At 43.4% G+C, this 19,905-nt stretch overlaps 1 protein-coding gene across 1 annotated transcript in view; it reads left to right on the forward strand.

Moving 5' to 3' along the window:
* Spon1 (spondin 1) overlaps positions 1-19,905 on the forward strand; it is a 299,164-nt gene that overhangs the window by 265,556 nt on the left and 13,703 nt on the right. Inside the window, exon 7 of the mRNA NM_172067.2 lies at positions 10,254-10,318. Within this exon, the coding sequence (NP_742064.2) occupies positions 10,254-10,318 (65 nt within the window). The remainder of the gene's footprint in view (positions 1-10,253; positions 10,319-19,905) is intronic.

The raw sequence follows: 19,905 nt of genomic DNA on the forward strand, positions 1-19,905 counted from the left end.
CCAGTCCACAGCAGCTTCCACCAAGCAACAGTGCACAGAGGGTCGGAGCGCAGGCTGTGGTGGGACAGGACACAATGACTGCAGCAACGCCAGAATTTCTGTGATGACAAAAGATGAGTGGGAATCCTCCATATTCCTCCAAGGACACAGGAATGACTCCAGGGACCCGAACCAGGAGAGCTGAATCTTCATGCTCCCAGGATCAGCAAGTCTCACCAGCCACTCGGGCAGCTGGCACACTCCTGTAGCATCCTGTAGAAAAAACACAAAGATTCCCTCTTCCCCATATAAAATATCTGAACAGGATCATGCCAATATGTGGATCTTTCTATTTCACCTAGGCAGAAGTATGCCTAGCTGTAGGGTGCCATAAACTCAGAGTGTTCCTTGGCATCCAAATTTTAAAATTGAAATAAAAGGAGCATATTTTAGCATACAGGGATAACTCCCCTTTTTATTTATTAAAATATTGTTAAAATATTATTTATTAAGATAAGTCCTTAAGGATTAAATTGAGGACACTGAGCACTTGTATTTATAAATTGACTTTTATACCAAATTATTGTCTCCAGCATTACTGTTTTGGATATATAAAGAATGAGATTTTTTGACTAACTGTTCCTATGTAAGGCCTATAATCTGTCTGGTATCATTGTCCTCCCTTGCTAAGGGGTCTAGGCAATCTAATTTGAGTTCTTAAATGGCCTATAAAGGAACAGTACTTAGTGCTCTTAACCACTGAGCCATCTCTCCAGCCCCTCACCAGCTTTATTTACCTAAACATAAGCATTAATTAGAGATGCCAAATCCTATAAATATTGTCCAGATTTAGTCGCACTAGAAATCCCTGAGCCGGTAGGGTGAGGCTGGGAGTTGAAAGTAAGCAAATGGAGTCTTCCTCTTTTCAAGAGGGTGTGTTATCAACTCCATTACCATTTTCAAAGAGCTGGGTCTATGGTTTTGTTTAGTTGTCTGAGCCAGAGCACTGAAAGGACAGTGAGTTGTCAGACAATTTACACTGAAATCACTCACTGATTTCATGTAGAAAACTTGCCTTTAATAAAGCATTAAGTAATTGAAATCAATTGTAAACCACAAGCAGCACATTGGCTATCAGTATATGAATTGAAAGCTTGTTTTTTTTTAACATTATAAAAACAGTGGCTAAAGCCAGGAATTTAATAATCTGTGCTGAAGCAGCAGAAACTCAAGAGAATAAACAAGTGATCCAATCATACATGTAGCCTTTTCATTAGATGAACCACCTATAAATACAGTAAGCGCATTTTCTATGGGTTGTATGCACAAATTTACAGTAAATACAAAAGCATGCAAGGAGTAAAATTATCAATTTTGCCTGAAATTTTGTATATGTAATAGGCCAAATATCAGTATTTTGTAATAACCAATTAACTGTTGTTTGGCTTTTTAAAATACTTCCATGACTCTAGCCTACAATTCTGTATTAACACAACTGAAGCTTTATCTCCAATGAGGATAACAAACAAAGACCTAAGTCCTCTGGAAAGGTGAGGTACTTAGCCAACTAACATATCCTTAGTAGCTTAAAATTAGTTTTAAATACTCTTTTCTGGAATAGTCTAACAGCTACTCCCCAAATATTAAAGCTCATTTAGAGAGCAAAAGTTTGTAGTAAAAATTTCTATATACACTTAAAGATTTAAAGTTCTAACTTCTTACATTGAAGAAGCGACAAAATTACATAATATAAGGCTATTAGCCATTCTTTAGTAAAAATTTTAATGATATCACTTTATGGGCTCTCTAAAATTATAAGCAAGCTCACGAAATGAAAACTCACAATTGCCAGGACGTAAACAAATTGTATAAAAATAATCCTCTAAATCTATCTTGAAATGGCAGTTGGAGTAAGCAAACAAGCTGTAATGCTCTCACAAGTTCTAAAACCTCATCAATCCTTTTTAAATCCTGTAACAATCTCTACCTGTTTGATTTTTTTCTTAATTATAAATAAGTTTGAGTTAGTCAATGTAACACTGACAATCTTTAATCACAATCTTTAAGATCTCTTTGTAACACCAGAGCACAGCCACAACTTTGGAAAGTCACCTGAATTCTGAGTATGTGACTAGGCAGCTGTTCTTGGGGCAGTGGAATTAACATCAAAATACAGTAACTTTAGGGCAAACCACACCTTTGGCTATGACTGCCAATTCCTACATATGAACGCACGATGGTGCGGTCTCCAATACCTCAAAGAGACATTGCCCTAAAATCTTTTAGAAGCCTGGTTTTTAGAATAAGAATTCCATAAAAATATTACCTCAATTTGGACCTGTTTCCCTAGGTTGGCTCATATCCAAATTACAGTTTTAAGCCAACTTTCTGTTACCAATGTTACACCTTTTAAGCTGTGAAGCTCCTGGTGTCTTTAGGATCAGCTAGTATAAACATTTAGCCAGCCCCTGGGGAGCTTGTCCAGCAGACTTAGGCTTCTAGCTACAGATGTAGGCTCCAAAAGCCAATTGAAACTGTTTTTTATGCATTGTTCCCTTCTTGAAACGAGTTAAAACCAAGTCAAGGTGTGAACGACTGGCAGATAAAGTTTTTATCATTTTTTTCTTTTGAACACGAAACATAAAACATTTAAACAACGAGAAACAAAGACCACAGACATAAACTGACAGACATGGACAGCTTGGTGCACCAAGGACACACAATAGACATAGAGGGAAAAAACTAAATGGTGTCCCACGATAGGGACCCACATATCCTACCTATGGAACCCAGATCTAGAAATAAGCATTTCTCCAATAGGAGCCAGCAGAGAAGCAGGACGTCTCCTGCTTTCCCTCTATTCCTAAGAGAGCTCTGAAAAGGTTTTTCTCTTTCTCCAAAGCATCCGTGGAGAGTCCGGGAGGACTGTTTTTTCCCAAACCCATTCTCTCTCATGTCTAGGGTGTAAACTATCTCTAGTCAGGATCCAAAGACTAAAATATAACTCTAAAAGAACGCATATGCAAAAACACTTTACCATTACCTTGTCCCTTTTTTATTACAAGTTTTACTTAAGCTAGCCCCACACTGCTTAAAATTAACCAGGGACACCTTTCATCAATAAAACAAAAAAACTTGATTAAATCCTTTTTCTTAACTCTTAATCCTCTCTCCCTGAGTGAGCGCTTGATCTCTCCTATGAAACAAGCCTCCTAAATCCATACCTTCCCCATGGCAATTAGACGACAATTATTCGACCGGTCCTTACCTCCTTCTCCAGCGATGCACGAGCGATGCGGCCTGAAGAGTCCTTGATTCCCGCTGCAGCTCTCTTATCTCCATCGTCCTGTAGTCGGCCTTGCTTCGGGGTCCCTGTGTTCGGGCGCCACTTGTCCCCGCCAGCGGGGACCCAGTTATTCAGGGTCCCGAAGAGGCTTTCTACCTGTGGGCCAAAATGGGGGTGAAGAGAAGAAGGAGACCAAGCAAAAGTTCTGTTGTCAAGGTCTCGTTTATTGGGATGAACATTGCAGCTTTTAAGGCTTTCAGGTAGGGGGAGTGACCTTTGTGAAATATGAAGGAGGGGGAGATGAGGGTATAGGCAGTGATAGCTGGAGGCAAAGAAGTCAGGCGATGAGGTCAGGTGGTGGAGACACTGGGTGTTGACTGAGGAGATAACTGGTATCTGCTCGAGCTGAGGCATCCCTTGAATGTTATACTCCTGTGCCGTAAATTCATGGGAGAGGCTTTGTCCAACAATCTTAAGATTTATGGCAGTCATCTTAGGGGTGAGTCTCTGTGGCCAAACAGCCCAGAGTCACTTTGAACCATGCAGTCAAAAAGCGGCTAGGCCCAAATCCAATATGGCTCCGTGCAAACTTTGGCTGAATATTTGATTCTGGAAGATGTAGAGCATCTTCAACGTTTTCCAGGGTTGACTGACATTTTGATATTTTAATTGTCAGTGCTCAGATGGCCACTTCACATATATACACACCGCAAATGACTGAGGAGATTTTAGGGACATTTCAAAAATTGCTAAAAATTCTGTTCTTATCCCAAACCAAAATCAACGAAATAACTTTATATTAAAGTCAAGTCACAAGTCAAACAACAACTTTAAAAATCTGATACACAATACACTAATAAATATACTAATTTGATGTTTACATGCTGAGGGATGAGAATGGAACTATATTCTTCATTTTCCCTGACTGAACCAGTTTGTCTCTATCAAAGCAGAAAACACTGTATGTAACAACACTGCATTCCCTAGCACAATAGTTTTGAATCTGAGCCAAGCATCACTGGCCTTGTGTGGCCTGACATCCCACTGAGGGCAAGGAGCATACTGTGTGCTCAGAACTAAGGCTACAGTGAAGTCACTCAATAAAATAGAGGTGTGTACACCCAGAAACACTTTGGATTTATTAGGCCTCTTTTTTTTAAATACATTTTGCATTCATGTGGTCATTGTACATTCTGAAACCTTACCCTGAATAACAGCCCTCCCATTCAGTCCCATAATCCCTATGGGTCATGACATCATAATTTAAAAAGCTATAGCCTGACACATAAAAACAGTAAAGTCGGGTTGGAGAGATGGCTCAGAGGTTAAGAGCACCCGACTGCTCTTCCAGAGGTCTTGAGTTCAATTCCCAGCAACCACATGGTGGCTCACAACCATCTGTAATGGGATCTGATGCCCTCTTCTGGTGTATCTGAAGACAGCTACAGTGTACTTATATATAATAAATGAATAAATCTTTAAAAAAAAAAAAGAAAGAAAGAAAGAAAGAAAACTTGGATTTAAAAAAACAAAAAACAACAACAACAAAAAAAAAAAAACAGTAAAGTCACAGCTGTTGCTCCAGGTCCTTTCTCCCTCTGATCACCAGTTATATCCCAGTTCTTTTTTCTGGGAAGAGAAAGCTTGCTGGTACCCCCAGGAAGGGTGCCCAAGCTGATATCAAGATACAGGAAGCCTCGAAGAAAGGAGATAGATCGCCTTGGTGTATAACTGGGAGGTGAGGTCAAAGGTGAGGAATCAGACAGGTGCCAAGAAGGAGACTAGGAGCCAGGGAAGGAGGAGGTGACTGGCTCAGCCAGCATTGGAATCAGCCCTGACCCATCCCCACCTTCCACCACTGTCATTTCTGCCTCTCGCCTGCACCAGGCATGAACCCTCATCCCTCCGATCTGACTTGATCCCACAACCTGTTTAGAGCTGAGCTTTTCCCACATGGCCTAGTAGCTTGGTGTGAGTACAGCTGCCACATCTTCCAATGTGTTTACCAAAAGCAAAATGTGAGACAGACTCGAGTGACCTGCAGTTTCTATGGGGGAGTTTATTTTAATTGGCACATCTTTGGGAAAGTGCTAACAGCATCCAAACAAGGCCTACACTGTGGCTGCCTTGAAGTACTTCATTTGAAAAGTGTCCTATGGGAGGTGTGAAGGGGCTCGGAGGATCCTTGAAAGATCCTGGCTGCACCTTGGAGGCTTGTTAAAACAAGCTTTTCACTTAAGTCTGACGCATAGATTGCTTACTCTGAATTTAAGCCTGTTGTTCTTCAGAGTATGAAACAGAGCTCCAGGGGCCCGTCCATGCTTCCTTGACCACAGAAACCTCCCCTCCGCTGTTCACTGAGACTTGGAGCTCAGCTGTTTACAAGGAAGCTCTCCTGGGGCGCTGTGGCCTCCACCCTGAACTGAGAGCATCTCCAAGCCAAGCTGCTCACTGCGAGTGCACCTGCAGAGTGAGGCTGATATTCCTGCAGTGCTCTGTACCAACAGCTCATGTGACCAATGCCATGTAGTTCTCTTGACAGTCCCATGTCACATGTGAGAAAACTGAGCAGGGTCGACAGACTTGCAAATGTCCCAGAATTAGCCAATGGTATAGTCAGGTTTGTTTCCTCCGTAGCTGGGGTGTGCAAAGCTGTGAGGAGCTGGATATACTTATATTTATTCAGGAATATATTCATTGATCCAGGCATTTGGAAGGCCCCAGCACAGTTTTAAATGTCTTCATTTTTTGGTCATTCAATGACAGAACACTTGGGTGTGTAAAATTGGCACACGAATCTTCATTCTTCTGTCACTTACAGAAACAGTTAAATATTAACTAGCCACTGCTAATGGGCTAATGGATGGTTATTTTATACACACACACACATACATACACAAATACACACACAGATACATACACACATACACACATATACACATACACACACAAATACACAAACATACATACACACATACCCACACAAATACACACACATACACATACACACACATACACATACCCACACGCATACATGCACACACACAAATACATACGCACACACCCACACAAATACACATACAGATACATACACAAATACACACATATACACATACACACACATGCACACACAAATACACAAACATACATACGCACACACCCACACAAATACACACACACATACACACACATACACACACATACACACCACAAATACACACACACAAATACACAAACGCACACACACAAATATACACACACATACACATACACACACATACACACACCCACACACATACATACACACCCACACAAATACACACATACACACACGCGCGCGCGCGCGCATGCGCGCGCGTGTATTTTAAGCAGGGTGTTACCCATCTGTAGTTCTAAACCTCAGGAGTCTCAGATAGCAAGGTCACAAGTTCAAGACCAGCTCTGTGTACATAACAAGACTTTGTCTTTAAAAGAGAGGCCATTGGAGAGATGCCTCCATGGTTATGAGTACTTGCTGCCCTTCCAAGGAACTAACTTCAGTTCCCAGCACCTACACAAGACGATTCACAACCACCTGCAACTCCAGTTTCAAAGGCTCTGACACGCTCCACACACATGCACGCATGCACATAAAAGCCAAAATAAAGAGGAAAGGCATTCTCTATGTACTATAAATATTGGGACATTTACTTTAAAGCATGTTTTTAAAGAATTAAAAAAATCTTCAAAAAGAAAATAAAAATAAATCACAAAAAAAGAAAGAAAGGCGTCATTTTTCTGAGGCCCAGCTATTTGGATGTGGTTATGCAAGTCAGGTTGTCTCCAGAGCCTTAGGACTTAGCGCATATCATAAACCTTGGTGCTCAGCAAAAATATTTAGGTGTTGGCTTTGCAGGGGCGTGTTTGTTTGCTTGCTTGTTTGTTTGTTTGTTTGTTTGTTTGGTTGGTTGGTTGGTTGGTTGGTTGGTTGTTTGGTTGGTTGGTTGGCTGGTTGGTTGGTTGGTTGGTTGGTTGGTTGGTTGGTTGGTTGGTTAGTTGGTTGGTTGAGTAGATAGTGATAGAATCTCTTCACATAGCCAAGGCTAGCCTCTAACTCAATGTCCTCCTGCCTCAGCCTTGTAAGGGTAGGGGGTTGTATTCTCGGGTATATATTTTCTATATATAAAGGTGTGGATTTCATATATAAAATGAATGGCCCAAAATATCCCTTTCTTATTTCAGTAAATAGCATGAATTATTACAAAAAGGGACCAAGTGTAAGCTGCGGCATAAGCTCAGATGAAACCATTTACAGCAAGGAGCTGTCCTGCCCACACACATGGACCCAGCATCCCAAGAACATCTGTACACTGAAAGCGATGCAGATAAATAAAGCAGTAATGAAGGGTCTGGACTACTGTTGCTGGGTAATATACAGCAGAAGCAAAATCAATATGTCATTAGCTAGGACCCGAAAACCATGATTTAATTGTAAAGCAAGGTGAATCTGTAGGGTCAGCTGGCTCCATGGCTACCTCAACTTCACCCACGTTGATTTAATTTCTTTAGTGAGGTATTTCTCAGGAGACGGCCTCTCGTTACTCAGATCCGGCATCTTGGACTTATTCGATGTGGTGAACTGGCTCACCCTCATGATTTGAAGGTTTTTCAGCACTTGAAAATATTAATCGTGAGCTACGCTGTTTGGTATATATTCTATAGAGTCTATAGAATGTTCTGAGAGAAATTTTCTCATGATGCAGTGTTAAAGAAAAAGGGTGAAATGCAGGGTACAAGGCAAGTTTCAGAATAGGGAGGGCTTCGTGAGGGAAGGTGTATATAGTCCACACAAGCACAACAGTTGTTGCGTATGCGTCATAAGAGGCCTGGAAGGATGCGTGTGAAGCTGTACCATCCTGGAGGAGGGAGAGGAGACGAAGGCAGGGTAGGTGCTAAGCAGGATGTACCCAACATTTACACGGTGTGCTCCTGTGATGCTGAAATTTTTCCACAGTAAGCACATGTTATTCTGAAATTGATAAGTGAACAAGAAAGTAATTCCAGCTCTAGATGTGGGGCAGGGGTCCACATGGTCCAAGGTCGAGAAAGAAGGCGAGATCAGGGATAGCTGATGATGGCTCCAGGTGGGGAAGAGTGCGGCCAGGTTTGTGGATATGAACACAGAGGGTATCTGGTCCTGTCAGGGGTGAGGGGCAAGAGATCGGGGGAGCTGGTGCTGTTCCTCATCTGCTCAGGTATCTGGTGTGTGTAACCTGGATACAGGAGTGAGTCTGAAGGCAGAGGAGGGCCCCATGTGGACTTTCTATGGGTGTTGAAGGAGATGCAGAGTTGACACTGTAGAAATGGTCTTGTGTATGGCTTGATGGTGAGCAGCTTCTGTTAGCCCTTCCCCAAAAGACACATTGTAAAAAAACATACAAATCTTCTAGGAGAAATGGGATCACTCAGGAGGTCTTCCTTAAGACCCATGCAAGTGTGTGTGTGTGTGTGTGTGTGTGTGTGTGTGTGTGTGTGTCTGTCTGTCTGTCTGTCTGTCTGTCTGTCTGTCTGTCTGCCCGTGTGTGTCTGTCTCTGTGTGTGTGTTGGTCTGTCTGTTTGTCTCTGTGTATGTGTGTGTTGGTCTATCTGTCTCTGTATATGTCTGTTGGTCTGTCTGTCTGTCTGTCTGTCTCTCTCTCTCTCTCTCTCTCTCTCTCTCTCTCTCTCTGTGTGTGTGTGTGTGTGTGTGTGTGTGGTTGTCTACACTCCCAGTGATTCTTCCCTCCACACACAATGGGCAGCCTAGGAAAAGCACTCAGAAAGAGGCTGTGAACTCTGCCACCTTTCCCACCTCCTGCCCTTCTCCTCACCCAACCCAAACCACCAGAGGTCCAGACTGAATTGGCTCTAGATAAAGCCCCCTTCCTCTCAGAGCCCTATGTATGACCCCTTCCCTGTTCCTAGTCAAGACCCTCAGGTCCTGGGGCAGAGAAAGGTTTTTATGATTGGCTGGGGGACTCTCTGGTCCCTTACTTTCAGCTTTCACTGTGTGCTGGGAGATGATCACCAGTTCATCCCAAATAAGTTCTAGGCACCTATTGCCAAGTCTGAGGACTGGAAAGTAGCTATGAGGCAGCCAAGCAAGGCTCTGCCCCCGCCCCCACCCCCACCCCCTGGAACCTGGAGCTCCGTGCAGTTATTAGCACAGCTCTTCCTGCCCCAGTTGGTGGCATTCTATTGTTCCTAGGTGTCCAAGTTGCTGGGCCCAGGCCAGGGAAAGGCAGCAACTGGAGCCAGTCAACTCTGATCAGAGGAGATCTCCATTAAGGATGACTCTGAGCTATGCAGACTGCTCCTGACACACTTCACTGAAAGTAAAAAAACAAATGAATCTCAATGTCAAGTCAAGCAAGATCCATAGGATTCTGATCTTGGTGGCAAACCACATGTTTGCCTTCAAACTATTAATTCTCAAATTCTTCCTCAGAAGTTATATGAGGTTCCCCATAATTCAATGATGTTCTAGACACTGTCTAATCAAAATAGAACAGAAGCCACAAGGGGAAAAGGTATGAGGGCTTTGTCCTGGCCTCCTTGTTTGGAGAAGAGGGTCTCCCCAGCAGAAGGGTGACAAGCACTCTGGTTGAAGGGTTGACCGCCTTACAGAGTTTGCTGACCAGTGTTGGCCGGGTCTCTGTGTCTGAATCCTAAGCTGGTGACTCAGCCCTTTATGCTGAACAAATAGGGAAGTCTAGTCAATAGAGGTGAAGTCTGGGTCATAGCTGGATCTAATGGGGGGATGGGCTAGACCACAGAACCAAGGTGTGACTGAGTGGGATTACCCACAGCCAGACTGAAAGCCCAGTGCCACCTCTTGGTGCTGCTGGGGTGAAATGGCTTCACAGCACACGAGGAAATAAAAAGGAAGCAGAAAGCCATCATTACACTAAATTCCTCCTCTTGCCAGAAGCCCAGCGCTCTACATTAAACATGTGTGGTTCTCTTGCAGAGTGATGAAGTCCTCACTGTCATCAAAGCCAAAGCCCAGTGGCCAGCCTGGCAGCCTGTCAATGTGTAAGTACCAAACAGACACTTGTCTTCCCTGCCACCCTAGCCTTGTCCTAGAAGCCACCTAGCTCAGGGTCACTTAATATTGGTTGTGCCATTAAAGTTAACAGTACCTCTCAGATGAGCAAGTCAGGGAAGTGTTGCCCATGTGGGAAGCTTTGTCTTCTTTGCCTCTGTTTCCCCAGTGGTTCTTCATCCACCACAGAGGACCCAACTGATTAACCGTGGCATGCTCCTTGTGCTCTCAGTCCGGCAGACTGAATACATACGTTCCAGGCCCTGGCAACACAGGTGTGCCCACTCTAAGCAATCCTGAGTTATGGGAAAACACACCTGTACTGGTCTCAGGTCTCAGACCCTCTCTTGTCTCTGTCAACTGTGTCTCGTGAAGAGTTTATATGCCCTAAAGTCTTTGGTGGCCCAGGGGTATGCTGTCCAATTTAAACTACCATGATCCCAGATGGGTGGATAGATGACCAAGAATAGATACAAGAGATGGATGGATGGATGGATGGATGGATGGATGGATGGATGGATGGGATAAGATAGATAGACAGACAGAGATAGACTAGAGGATGGATGGATATATGGATAGATGATAGACAGAATAGAAGATGATTGATAGAATGGAGGATGGATAGATAGATAGATAGATAGATAGATAGATAGATAGATAGATAGGTAGATAGATAGATAGATAGACAGAGAGATAAACTAGAGGATAGATGGATATATGGATAAATGATAGACAGAATAGAGGATGATTGATAGAGTGGAGGATGAATGGATAGATAGGTAGATAGATAGATAGATAGATAGATAGATAGACAGATAAATAGACAGATGATAGGTAGATAGATACATGATAGATAAATAGATAGACAGATGATAGATAAATAGATAGACAGATGATAGATAGACAGATAAATAGACAGATGATAGATAGATACATGATAGATAGACAGACAGATGATAGACAGATGATAGACAGACAGATGATAGATAGATAGACAGATGATAGACAGATGATAGACAGACAGATGATAGATAGATAGACAGATGATAGATAGATAGACAGACAGACAGACAGATAGATGATAGATAGATAGACAGATAGATGATAGATAGATTGACAGATAGATAGACAGATAGATGATAGATAGATTGACAGATAGATAGACAGACAGATAGACAGATACATGATAGATAGACAGATACATGATAGATAGACAGACAGACAGATGATAGATAGACAGATGATAGATAGACAGATGATAGATAGATAGATAGATAGATAGATAGATAGACAGACAGATAGACAGATGATAGATAGACAGATACATGATAGATAGACAGATAGACAGATGATAGATAGGTAGATAGACAGACAGACAGGTGATAGACAGACAGATAGACAGATGATAGATAGATAGACAGATACATGATAGATAGACAGACAGACAGACAGACAGATGATAGATAGATAGATAGATAGATAGATAGATAGATAGACAGATGATAGATAGATAGATGATAGATAGATAGACAGATACATGATAGATAGACAGACAGACAGACAGACAGATGATAGATAGATAGATAGATAGATAGATAGATAGATAGATAGATAGACAGATGATAGATAGATAGATGATAGATAGATAGATAGACAGACAGACAGACAGACAGACAGACAGACAGACAGACAGATAGATAGACAGATGATAGATAGATAGATGATAGATAGATAGACAGATACATGATAGATAGACAGACAGACAGACAGACAGACAGATGATAGATAGATAGATAGATAGATAGATAGACAGATGATAGATAGATAGATGATAGATAGATAGATAGATAGACAGACAGACAGATAGACAGATGATAGATAGACAGATACATGATAGATAGACAGACAGACAGATAGACAGATGATAGATAGATAGACAGACAGACAGGTGATAGACAGACAGACAGGTAGGTAGGATTGATAGGATGGAGAGAGAGAGATCGGTTTGAGGAATACCTTTCCAAAGATGGCCCTTATTGAACTAGAACTCATCATGTCCAAAATGGAACTCTTCTCCTTCTCTTCAACCTAATCTTCACTGTGTGGGAGAGTGCACACTTTTAGTCCCAGCACTGGGGAGGCAGAAACAGACTCTTTGAGTCTGAAGCTAGCCTGGTCTACATAGTTAAGTTCTAGGTTAGGTGGGGCTATGCAGTAAGACTATCTAAAAAAATCACAAAGAAGCAAATAGCTCTACTCTTGTTTGTGTGGGGAAACATATAAAGTGCAGTGGCTCATAAAACCTCGTGTATTCTCCCTACTATCCTGCCAGCAGGTCCTTATCTGGCTCTCCTCTACCATCCGGTCAAACTAGCGCCAACCTTTTCTTCCTGACCTGCTTCAACTCATTCTATAATTTCCTATAATCAAATGCATCAACTACGCTGTTATAAGTGATCTTTTAGGAACCCAAACCTGCTGGGTTCCCTTCTTCTTAGCATCTTTCTATTCCCAAAAAATGTACATTCAGGAAGGGAAGGGGTTTCTTTTCCTGTCAGCATCCATAAGAACCCAGTTACCTCAGTTGGCACAGAGAGGAATTAATTCTGTCTGTCTCCCCTCACCGTGACCCTTTTACAGATGTCCCCTTTGTGACAGGCCCACTGTTACATTCTGGTCCACTTGAGGGCAGAATCAGAATATAAGACATACCCAGATGACTGGCCCTAACCCACCTCCTCCATTTCTAACAAGATTCTCAGATTCATTTTCTCACTTTCTAACACATTTCTTTCTTCTAGTCAAGCTTTTGATCAGCCTGAAATTAATAGCATAATATCAGTAATAAATTGACTCTTGTCTCACAATGACAGGAAACAAAATCCGACCTCTACTTTACCCCGAATCCTTCAAGCAATGACAACCCAAACACCTCATTGATTCAGTATATAGTTATTAAGATCCAAAGAAAGGCTCCGTCAAGGGGGCTGGGGAGACTGGGGTGAACAGAACTCTTCCTGGGCTGCAGTTCGGTGGGGAAAGATATTTAGCAAGCATGACCTATATGTAAAGAAAAGTCATGGCAAGGTCAGAATGAAGAAGAGTTCGGCACAGTCAAAGCATTAAAAGGCTGCTAGTTTCGGCATAACTAGATGCAGAATTCAAAGGTGAACTTCATGTGGGGCCGACTTATGCAACATTAAAAATTTAAGAATGGGGGGTTGGCTCAAGGCCCTGGGTTCGGTCCCCAGCTCCGAAAAAAAGAACCAAAAAAAAAAAAAGCCTTTAAAAATTTTAAGAATGGTAGGGTGGTCAGGAGGTTGGAGTAGGAGAGACATGGTCAAACCATATTATATAGTTGTATGACAATACCCTTGTGAAATCCAGTCCTCTGTACAATAAGTATACCAGCAAAACAAAAGCTTGTTTTAATTTTTATTTTAAAACACCTATTGACGAGTTTTCAGCAGAAGACTGGGATCAGACAGCATTTGAAAACCAAGGCAGTAGCAATGCCAAGGTCCCAATGTGAAACACTGAATGAGGTGGGAAGGGCAGGCCTGCAGCTGCAGGGAGCCGGGAGAGGTATGGGCCACTTCTGAAGGGACGGGGGAGGGGAAGAGGAAACAGACAGGTGCAGTGGTAAGCAGCAGCCCGTCAAGCTGACAGCTGTGGTGACAGACTGGGGGAAATGAGGGAGGAAGAGTGGTCAAAATGCCTCTCAGGTACGGAGCTGACCCAATCATAGAGCTGGCAGCCCCAGCCATGACTGGGGTCATTAGATGAAGTTTAAGGGGAAAGCCCATGAGATCAGCTCTGCCGATGACGTGTTGTTAAGATGTCCTAAAAACATTTCTATGAGGCCAAGTGCCCAGTTATATAGCTTTGAATTTCAGGGCTAAAAGTCTCTGCCGATGCAAAATGAGTCAACGATAAATGAGAGACTGCCTAAAGCCAGGATCAAATGCTGGGGTAAGGGGTTGGGGGGTTGAGGGGTGGGAGGACTAGCAGAAGGGGGTGACAGTGGAGGGAGGGATAGGAATTATGCTTAGGACAGAGTCCCCACTCTTCATGGTAAAGACCTGCCTTCAAATGAAACTAAAAAAGAACAGCACAAAGGTCCCCAAAGAAAGTATGGTTCCGTGGAACCTGAGAGGGCTGAGGAGCATGGCCGGCTAGGCCCTACCCAGCTGAGGCATGAAGTAAGGCTGCATAGCCAGGGCTGCATGGCTTGCTTTAGAGTCACAGGCATTAAGCTGGGGTAGAAGAAACCCTGCACGGTGCAGGGTGGGGCAGAGTGAGGTCTCCAGTCACAAACACTAACGATCCCTCAATCCTGCTGTAGAAGACTAAGGCTGGCTGGGCTGTAATCAACGAAAATCAACTTGAGTTTTTTGTGTGTGTTTGGGTGGCTCGGAGGTGTTTTGATTTTGGTGGGGAGGGTTGTTTCTTGTGTGTGTGTGTGTGTGTGTGTGTGTGTGTGTGTGTGTGTGTGTTTCTTCCAGCATGTAAAAGACATTCTGAAAGTTGAAAGAAGTATTATTTGGGGAATATCTTCATCTATCCCCCAGGCTTCCTGAGACCCAGTGGAAACAAACAAACAAAAGTTAAAAAGAAAAAGCAAAACAAAACAAAAACTTAATTGATGGCAACCTCAGCTCCCAGACATCCCAAACCTTCCACCCCACACTACGGCTCAGCTCATTAAGGGAAAGGAATTTTCCTAAACCCTCTATTCCCCTTTCCTTTCCAAATCTCATTAGGAAGTCAAATTAGGAAGCCTGCACGAAGCCAGGTTTTGTTTTGCACTAACAACCCCACCCCCACCCCCTCCCCCACCCCCTCACCCCCAAGCCTGCCTGTTGGAGGTTAATGGGATTCCAGCCTCTTCACCCAGTGGAAAAGCCAGGGTGACCTACTTTGCAAAACACTGCCTGTTGAAAGTGACTCTTTTTTCAGCAGTCTTCATCCGCATTCCCAGCACCCCTTCACAAAGGGCAGGAGTAAGTGAACAAATCAGCGGGTAACATGTTTAATTCAATAAATCAAGCCAGAGCCCTGACAGCCCAGCGTTCAGGTAGAGTCAGGAAAAGACAAATTCTGAGCAAAGCCACATCCTTCACTGGCTCCTTACAAACGCAAGTGGAAAACAGCTCTTACAAATCATTCTGAATTTGCACTGCTCCAGGGTGGTCTGAATGCTAAGAATTACTGGAACTTTAAAGATACTCATCTCCTGGAAAGGACTGTCATTCCCCCCAAATTATTCCCATCCGTTCCACTTGGTTATCTCTTGCTTAGACCATGGCCCATGTTTGGGAGGTCAGCGGTGCAAAGACTGGGTCAACTTCTCCAGAAATGAAACCAGAAACATCTTCCTTTTAAATCAGCCCTAGGGTTTCAAGGCCCCTCTTGCCTTCTAGCAGGAGTCACCTGGGTCCGTCCACGCCCCTGGGGTAGTAAAGGAACGCGGACTAGAGCAGGTGGCGGAGCTGCGTGTCCAGATGGACTTGGAATCCCAAATGCCTTCTGGTTAGAAACTAATGTTGCAAGAACTTGACAAACCCTGATCGGCCAACACGGGCTTCATCCTAATGTATGGCTTGGGCGCTCCCTAGTGGCGTAACAGAGTTCCTGCACTTGAGAAAACAAAATCACGAGACAAAAGTAAACCTTTCATGAACTAAATACTGAGTCTCACTGGTGTGGATTTGTAACTTAGAAGACAAGAACCAAAGTGCAGATGGATCATAAAATCATTTCTTGCCTCTTTTCCTCTGTAGTGTTTTGGGAAGCTTTGTTGAAAATGACACATAGGACTGTCAGGGACCAAGGAGAAGCAATTTCTTCACAATAAGTACAACACTCCCATCTTGCAGGTTTAGTAACTGCAAAGAAAAGTGAGGTTAAAGCACTCCCTCCTGTGCACCACACCCTCTCAGAGGTTAGAGAAGCCATTTCTTCACATGCCCACTTATTTTTAATTTGTGTATGTGTAAATTGTTCATTCCTGGGACTGGGTCTTTTTCTCAGAGACTTGGCTTATGGATGTATAGATGTTGACACTGTTCAATTCTGCTGGATGGGGACATTTTTTATGACACAGTATGTTTCTTGGCACCAGAAGTGGTGTGATTCCCATCTTAGGTGCCCTCCAGCTTGAGGCAATCTTGAGAGGTGATGGAAACTTTAAGAGTTGGAAAAAAGGCTGAGTAGTGGTGGTGCACACTTTTAATCCCAGGACTCAGGAGGCTGAGGCAGCTGGAGCTCTGAGTTTGAGGCCAGCCTGGTCTACAGAGTGAGTTCTAGGACAGCTAGAGCTGGGACTACACAGGAAACCCTGGAGTGAGGGAGATTGGGAAGAAGTTAGGCCTATGGAAGTGTATGCTTGGAAGGTCTGTCAGGACCTACCCACTCACCCCTCACCACCTTCTTCTGACCTCAACACCTCAGTCCCAAGGAAATACGATCAAGTGACCACGGACTAAACTCTCTCACACCATGAGCCAAAATAAGCTTTCCTTCTTGGAAGATATTTTTCTCTGGCATTTTGTGACAGTGACAGAAAGCCAGAACGAGAGGGTCCATGGAGACTTTTAAATTTTGAAATATCTGTGTATAGATATAATGAGATATCTCGAGGGCAGGACCCAAGTTTCAGCATGCAACAGGTTTCGTGTACACCTTTTACAGGAGAACAAGTTTGCACAGTATTTTAATGCATCTACAATTTGCCTGTGACCCATCGTGTGGGATCAAGTGTGGAATTCCCTGTTTGGATTTCATGTTACTGCTCAGGAAGCTCAGATGTGGGGTTCTAAGATTTGTAACACTAAGCATGTTCAGTTCTGATTATCTTACAGAGGTTTTAACTGATGTTAATTCAATCTATTCCTTTTGTGGTTGCTTTTCCTGTTTCAAATCTGAGAAACGTAACTTTTCTTTTTATCCTCACCTTGAAAAGTAACATTTCTTTAATAGAACCTTTTCTCCACGAATGTTTGACATTTTCCTACAATCTAGATGTTGGGTTCTAGAGCAATTGCTTGCCATATGCTGTTCAGTGCAAATCTGATGTTTTTATTTTAGTTAATTTGGTCTGACAGCAGTTGGTGACCAGCCTTTCCCCTCCTCTCTCTCTCTCTCTCTCTCTCTCTCTCTCTCTCTCTCTCTCTCTCTCTCCCCTCCCAGCTCGCTAATTTCTGTTCTACTTTGAAATATCATATAATTTTTAATTAGATTTGTCATATATTCTGGCATGCAATAAGTCTCTATCAACTTTCCCTGCTTAAAAAAGAAAAAAAAATTCACATCTAAATCCTAGATAAAAGAAAAATAGGACACCAAGTTGGCAGAATGTCATATCGCCGTGGAAGACCTGTCACCTGAGAGAGCATAAATAAGAGCTTTTATTAAAGTTCGATTAAATTAAAGAGCCCCAGTTCCGGCTAGCATTTCCTAAGAAAAAGTCACACATGCGCTCATCCATTTCATTATTTTAAGTAAGGTTTTTATAAGAGAAATAATAAATACTTTGATGCGACCTTTAATTAAATTTGAAGGTCAAAGGAAATAGAAAAGCTCCACATTCATCTCCTAGATTAATTCATTTATTTCAACAAACATTTGGAAGGAGCCCATTGCATGCTAAGGTCTGTGCCAGGCAAAGAAATGTCGCTGAAATAACCACACACACACACACACACACACACACACACACACACACACACACACAGAGGCCTCCACTCTATAGGCACCTCCCTGGGATAAGCAACATTAACAGGAAATTCTGAGAGACCTGTCAGGTCAGTGAGTGAAGCTAGGTCAGCGGTGCTAAGCAGCTCAGAGCCCAGGGAACTGTCTTATTCTAGATAAGAGAAAGGGCCAAGGTGGATCTAAAGATCCTTTAAAAATAAAATTGCTCCTATATCCTGTGCATTCAGAATTGCTGTGTTACCCGACAGCATCCCTTGAAACCTTTAACCACCCTCAGGCTGCCAGTTGCTTTGATTGAAAATGCTTCTGCGAGATCTGGTCATCAAGTGGTGTCTCAGCTACTTTTCTTGTTGTAACCAAATACCTGGTAAAAAGCAACCTAAGAAAAGAAAGGTGGGGGCTGGAGAGATGGCTCAGAGGTTGAGAGCACTGACTGCTCTTCCAGAGGTCCTGAGTTCAATTCCCAGCAACCACATGGTGGCTCACAACCATCTGTAATGGAATCCAATGCCCTCTTCTGGTGTGTCTGAAGACAGCTACAGTGTACTTGTGTATATAAATAAATAAATCTTTAAAATTAAAAAAAGAAAGAACGAAAAGGAAGGGAAGGTGTATTTTGGCTCATGGTCTCAGGAGATACAGCTCAGCGTGACAGGAAAGGTGTGAGGTGCCTATCACAGTCCACCTGAAGCAAGGAAACCCAGAGATATGGACTAGGACTCACTGGGTTTCCCTTTCTCCCCTTCTGCATTCAGTCAGGGGTGCCAGCCCATGGATGGCCCTTCCCACACTCGGAGAGGTCCTCCGTTAATCTCTGGAAACACCTTTGAGAACACTCAGACCCTGGCCTCCTAGGTGATTCACAATCCAGTTAAGCCGGCATGAAGATTCACCATCACACAAGTCTGTCAGACACATGGGGACCAGTTTGTGCTGGGTTGAGTCCGGTGGCTCCTAATGCTCCAGATTCCTCGAGACAGCCAGATTTGTCTCCTTAGGTTGTCACCGTGAATCCTGCCACTTGTGGGTTTCAGGAGATAAATAACCGTGTCTGGAATTACACACTTCCATACTGGGGGAACAGTGGGTGAGGTAGTCTGTGTGGCATTGGAAAGGGGGGGGCTACATTCCTAAAGGATGTTAGACAGGCACCGAAGGACAGGGCAGCCACTCCAAAAGAGGCTGGATGGGCAACGCCACAGCTCCCAGGCTGCAGGGTGGTGGCGGTGCACGCCTTTAATCCCAGGGCTTGGGAGGCAGAGGCAGGCCAATCTCTGAGTTTAAGGCCAGCCTGATCTACAGAGCTAGTTCCAGGACAGCCAAGGCTACACAGAGAAACCCTGTCGCTACTGAAACAAACAATCAAACTGCTGAGGCTGAAGCATACATGCACACACCATATACACAAAGAAGTCATTGAAACCAACCACCGACCCACAGTCCAGAGTCACTCCTAAAGAACTGGAGAAGAGGAGTCTCCATTGGGCCTCATCCTACAGAAAGACAGGCCTGTCTGCAATGGGTATCTTAGTTACTGTCCTATCTCCGTGGCAAAACACCATTGACGGGTACATTTATAGATGAAGCATTTAACTGGAGACTTGCTTACAGTTTAAGGGAGCTAGTCCATGATCATCACGGAGGGGAGCATGGTGGCAGGTAAGCATGGGGCTAGAGTAGTAGCTAAGAGCCCTGATCCAAAAGGAGACAGAGAGAGAAGGACTGGGCTTGGTGTAGGCTTTTGAAACCTCGAAGCTCGTCCCCAGTTACACACCTCCTCCAACAAGGCCACACCTCCTCCAACAAGGCCACACCTCTAATCCTTCCCAAGCAGTTCCACTCTCTGGTGACCATTCAAATA

Source organism: Rattus norvegicus, chromosome 1 (assembly GCF_036323735.1).
Source record: "Rattus norvegicus strain BN/NHsdMcwi chromosome 1, GRCr8, whole genome shotgun sequence".
Lineage (NCBI taxonomy): Eukaryota > Metazoa > Chordata > Mammalia > Rodentia > Muridae > Rattus > Rattus norvegicus.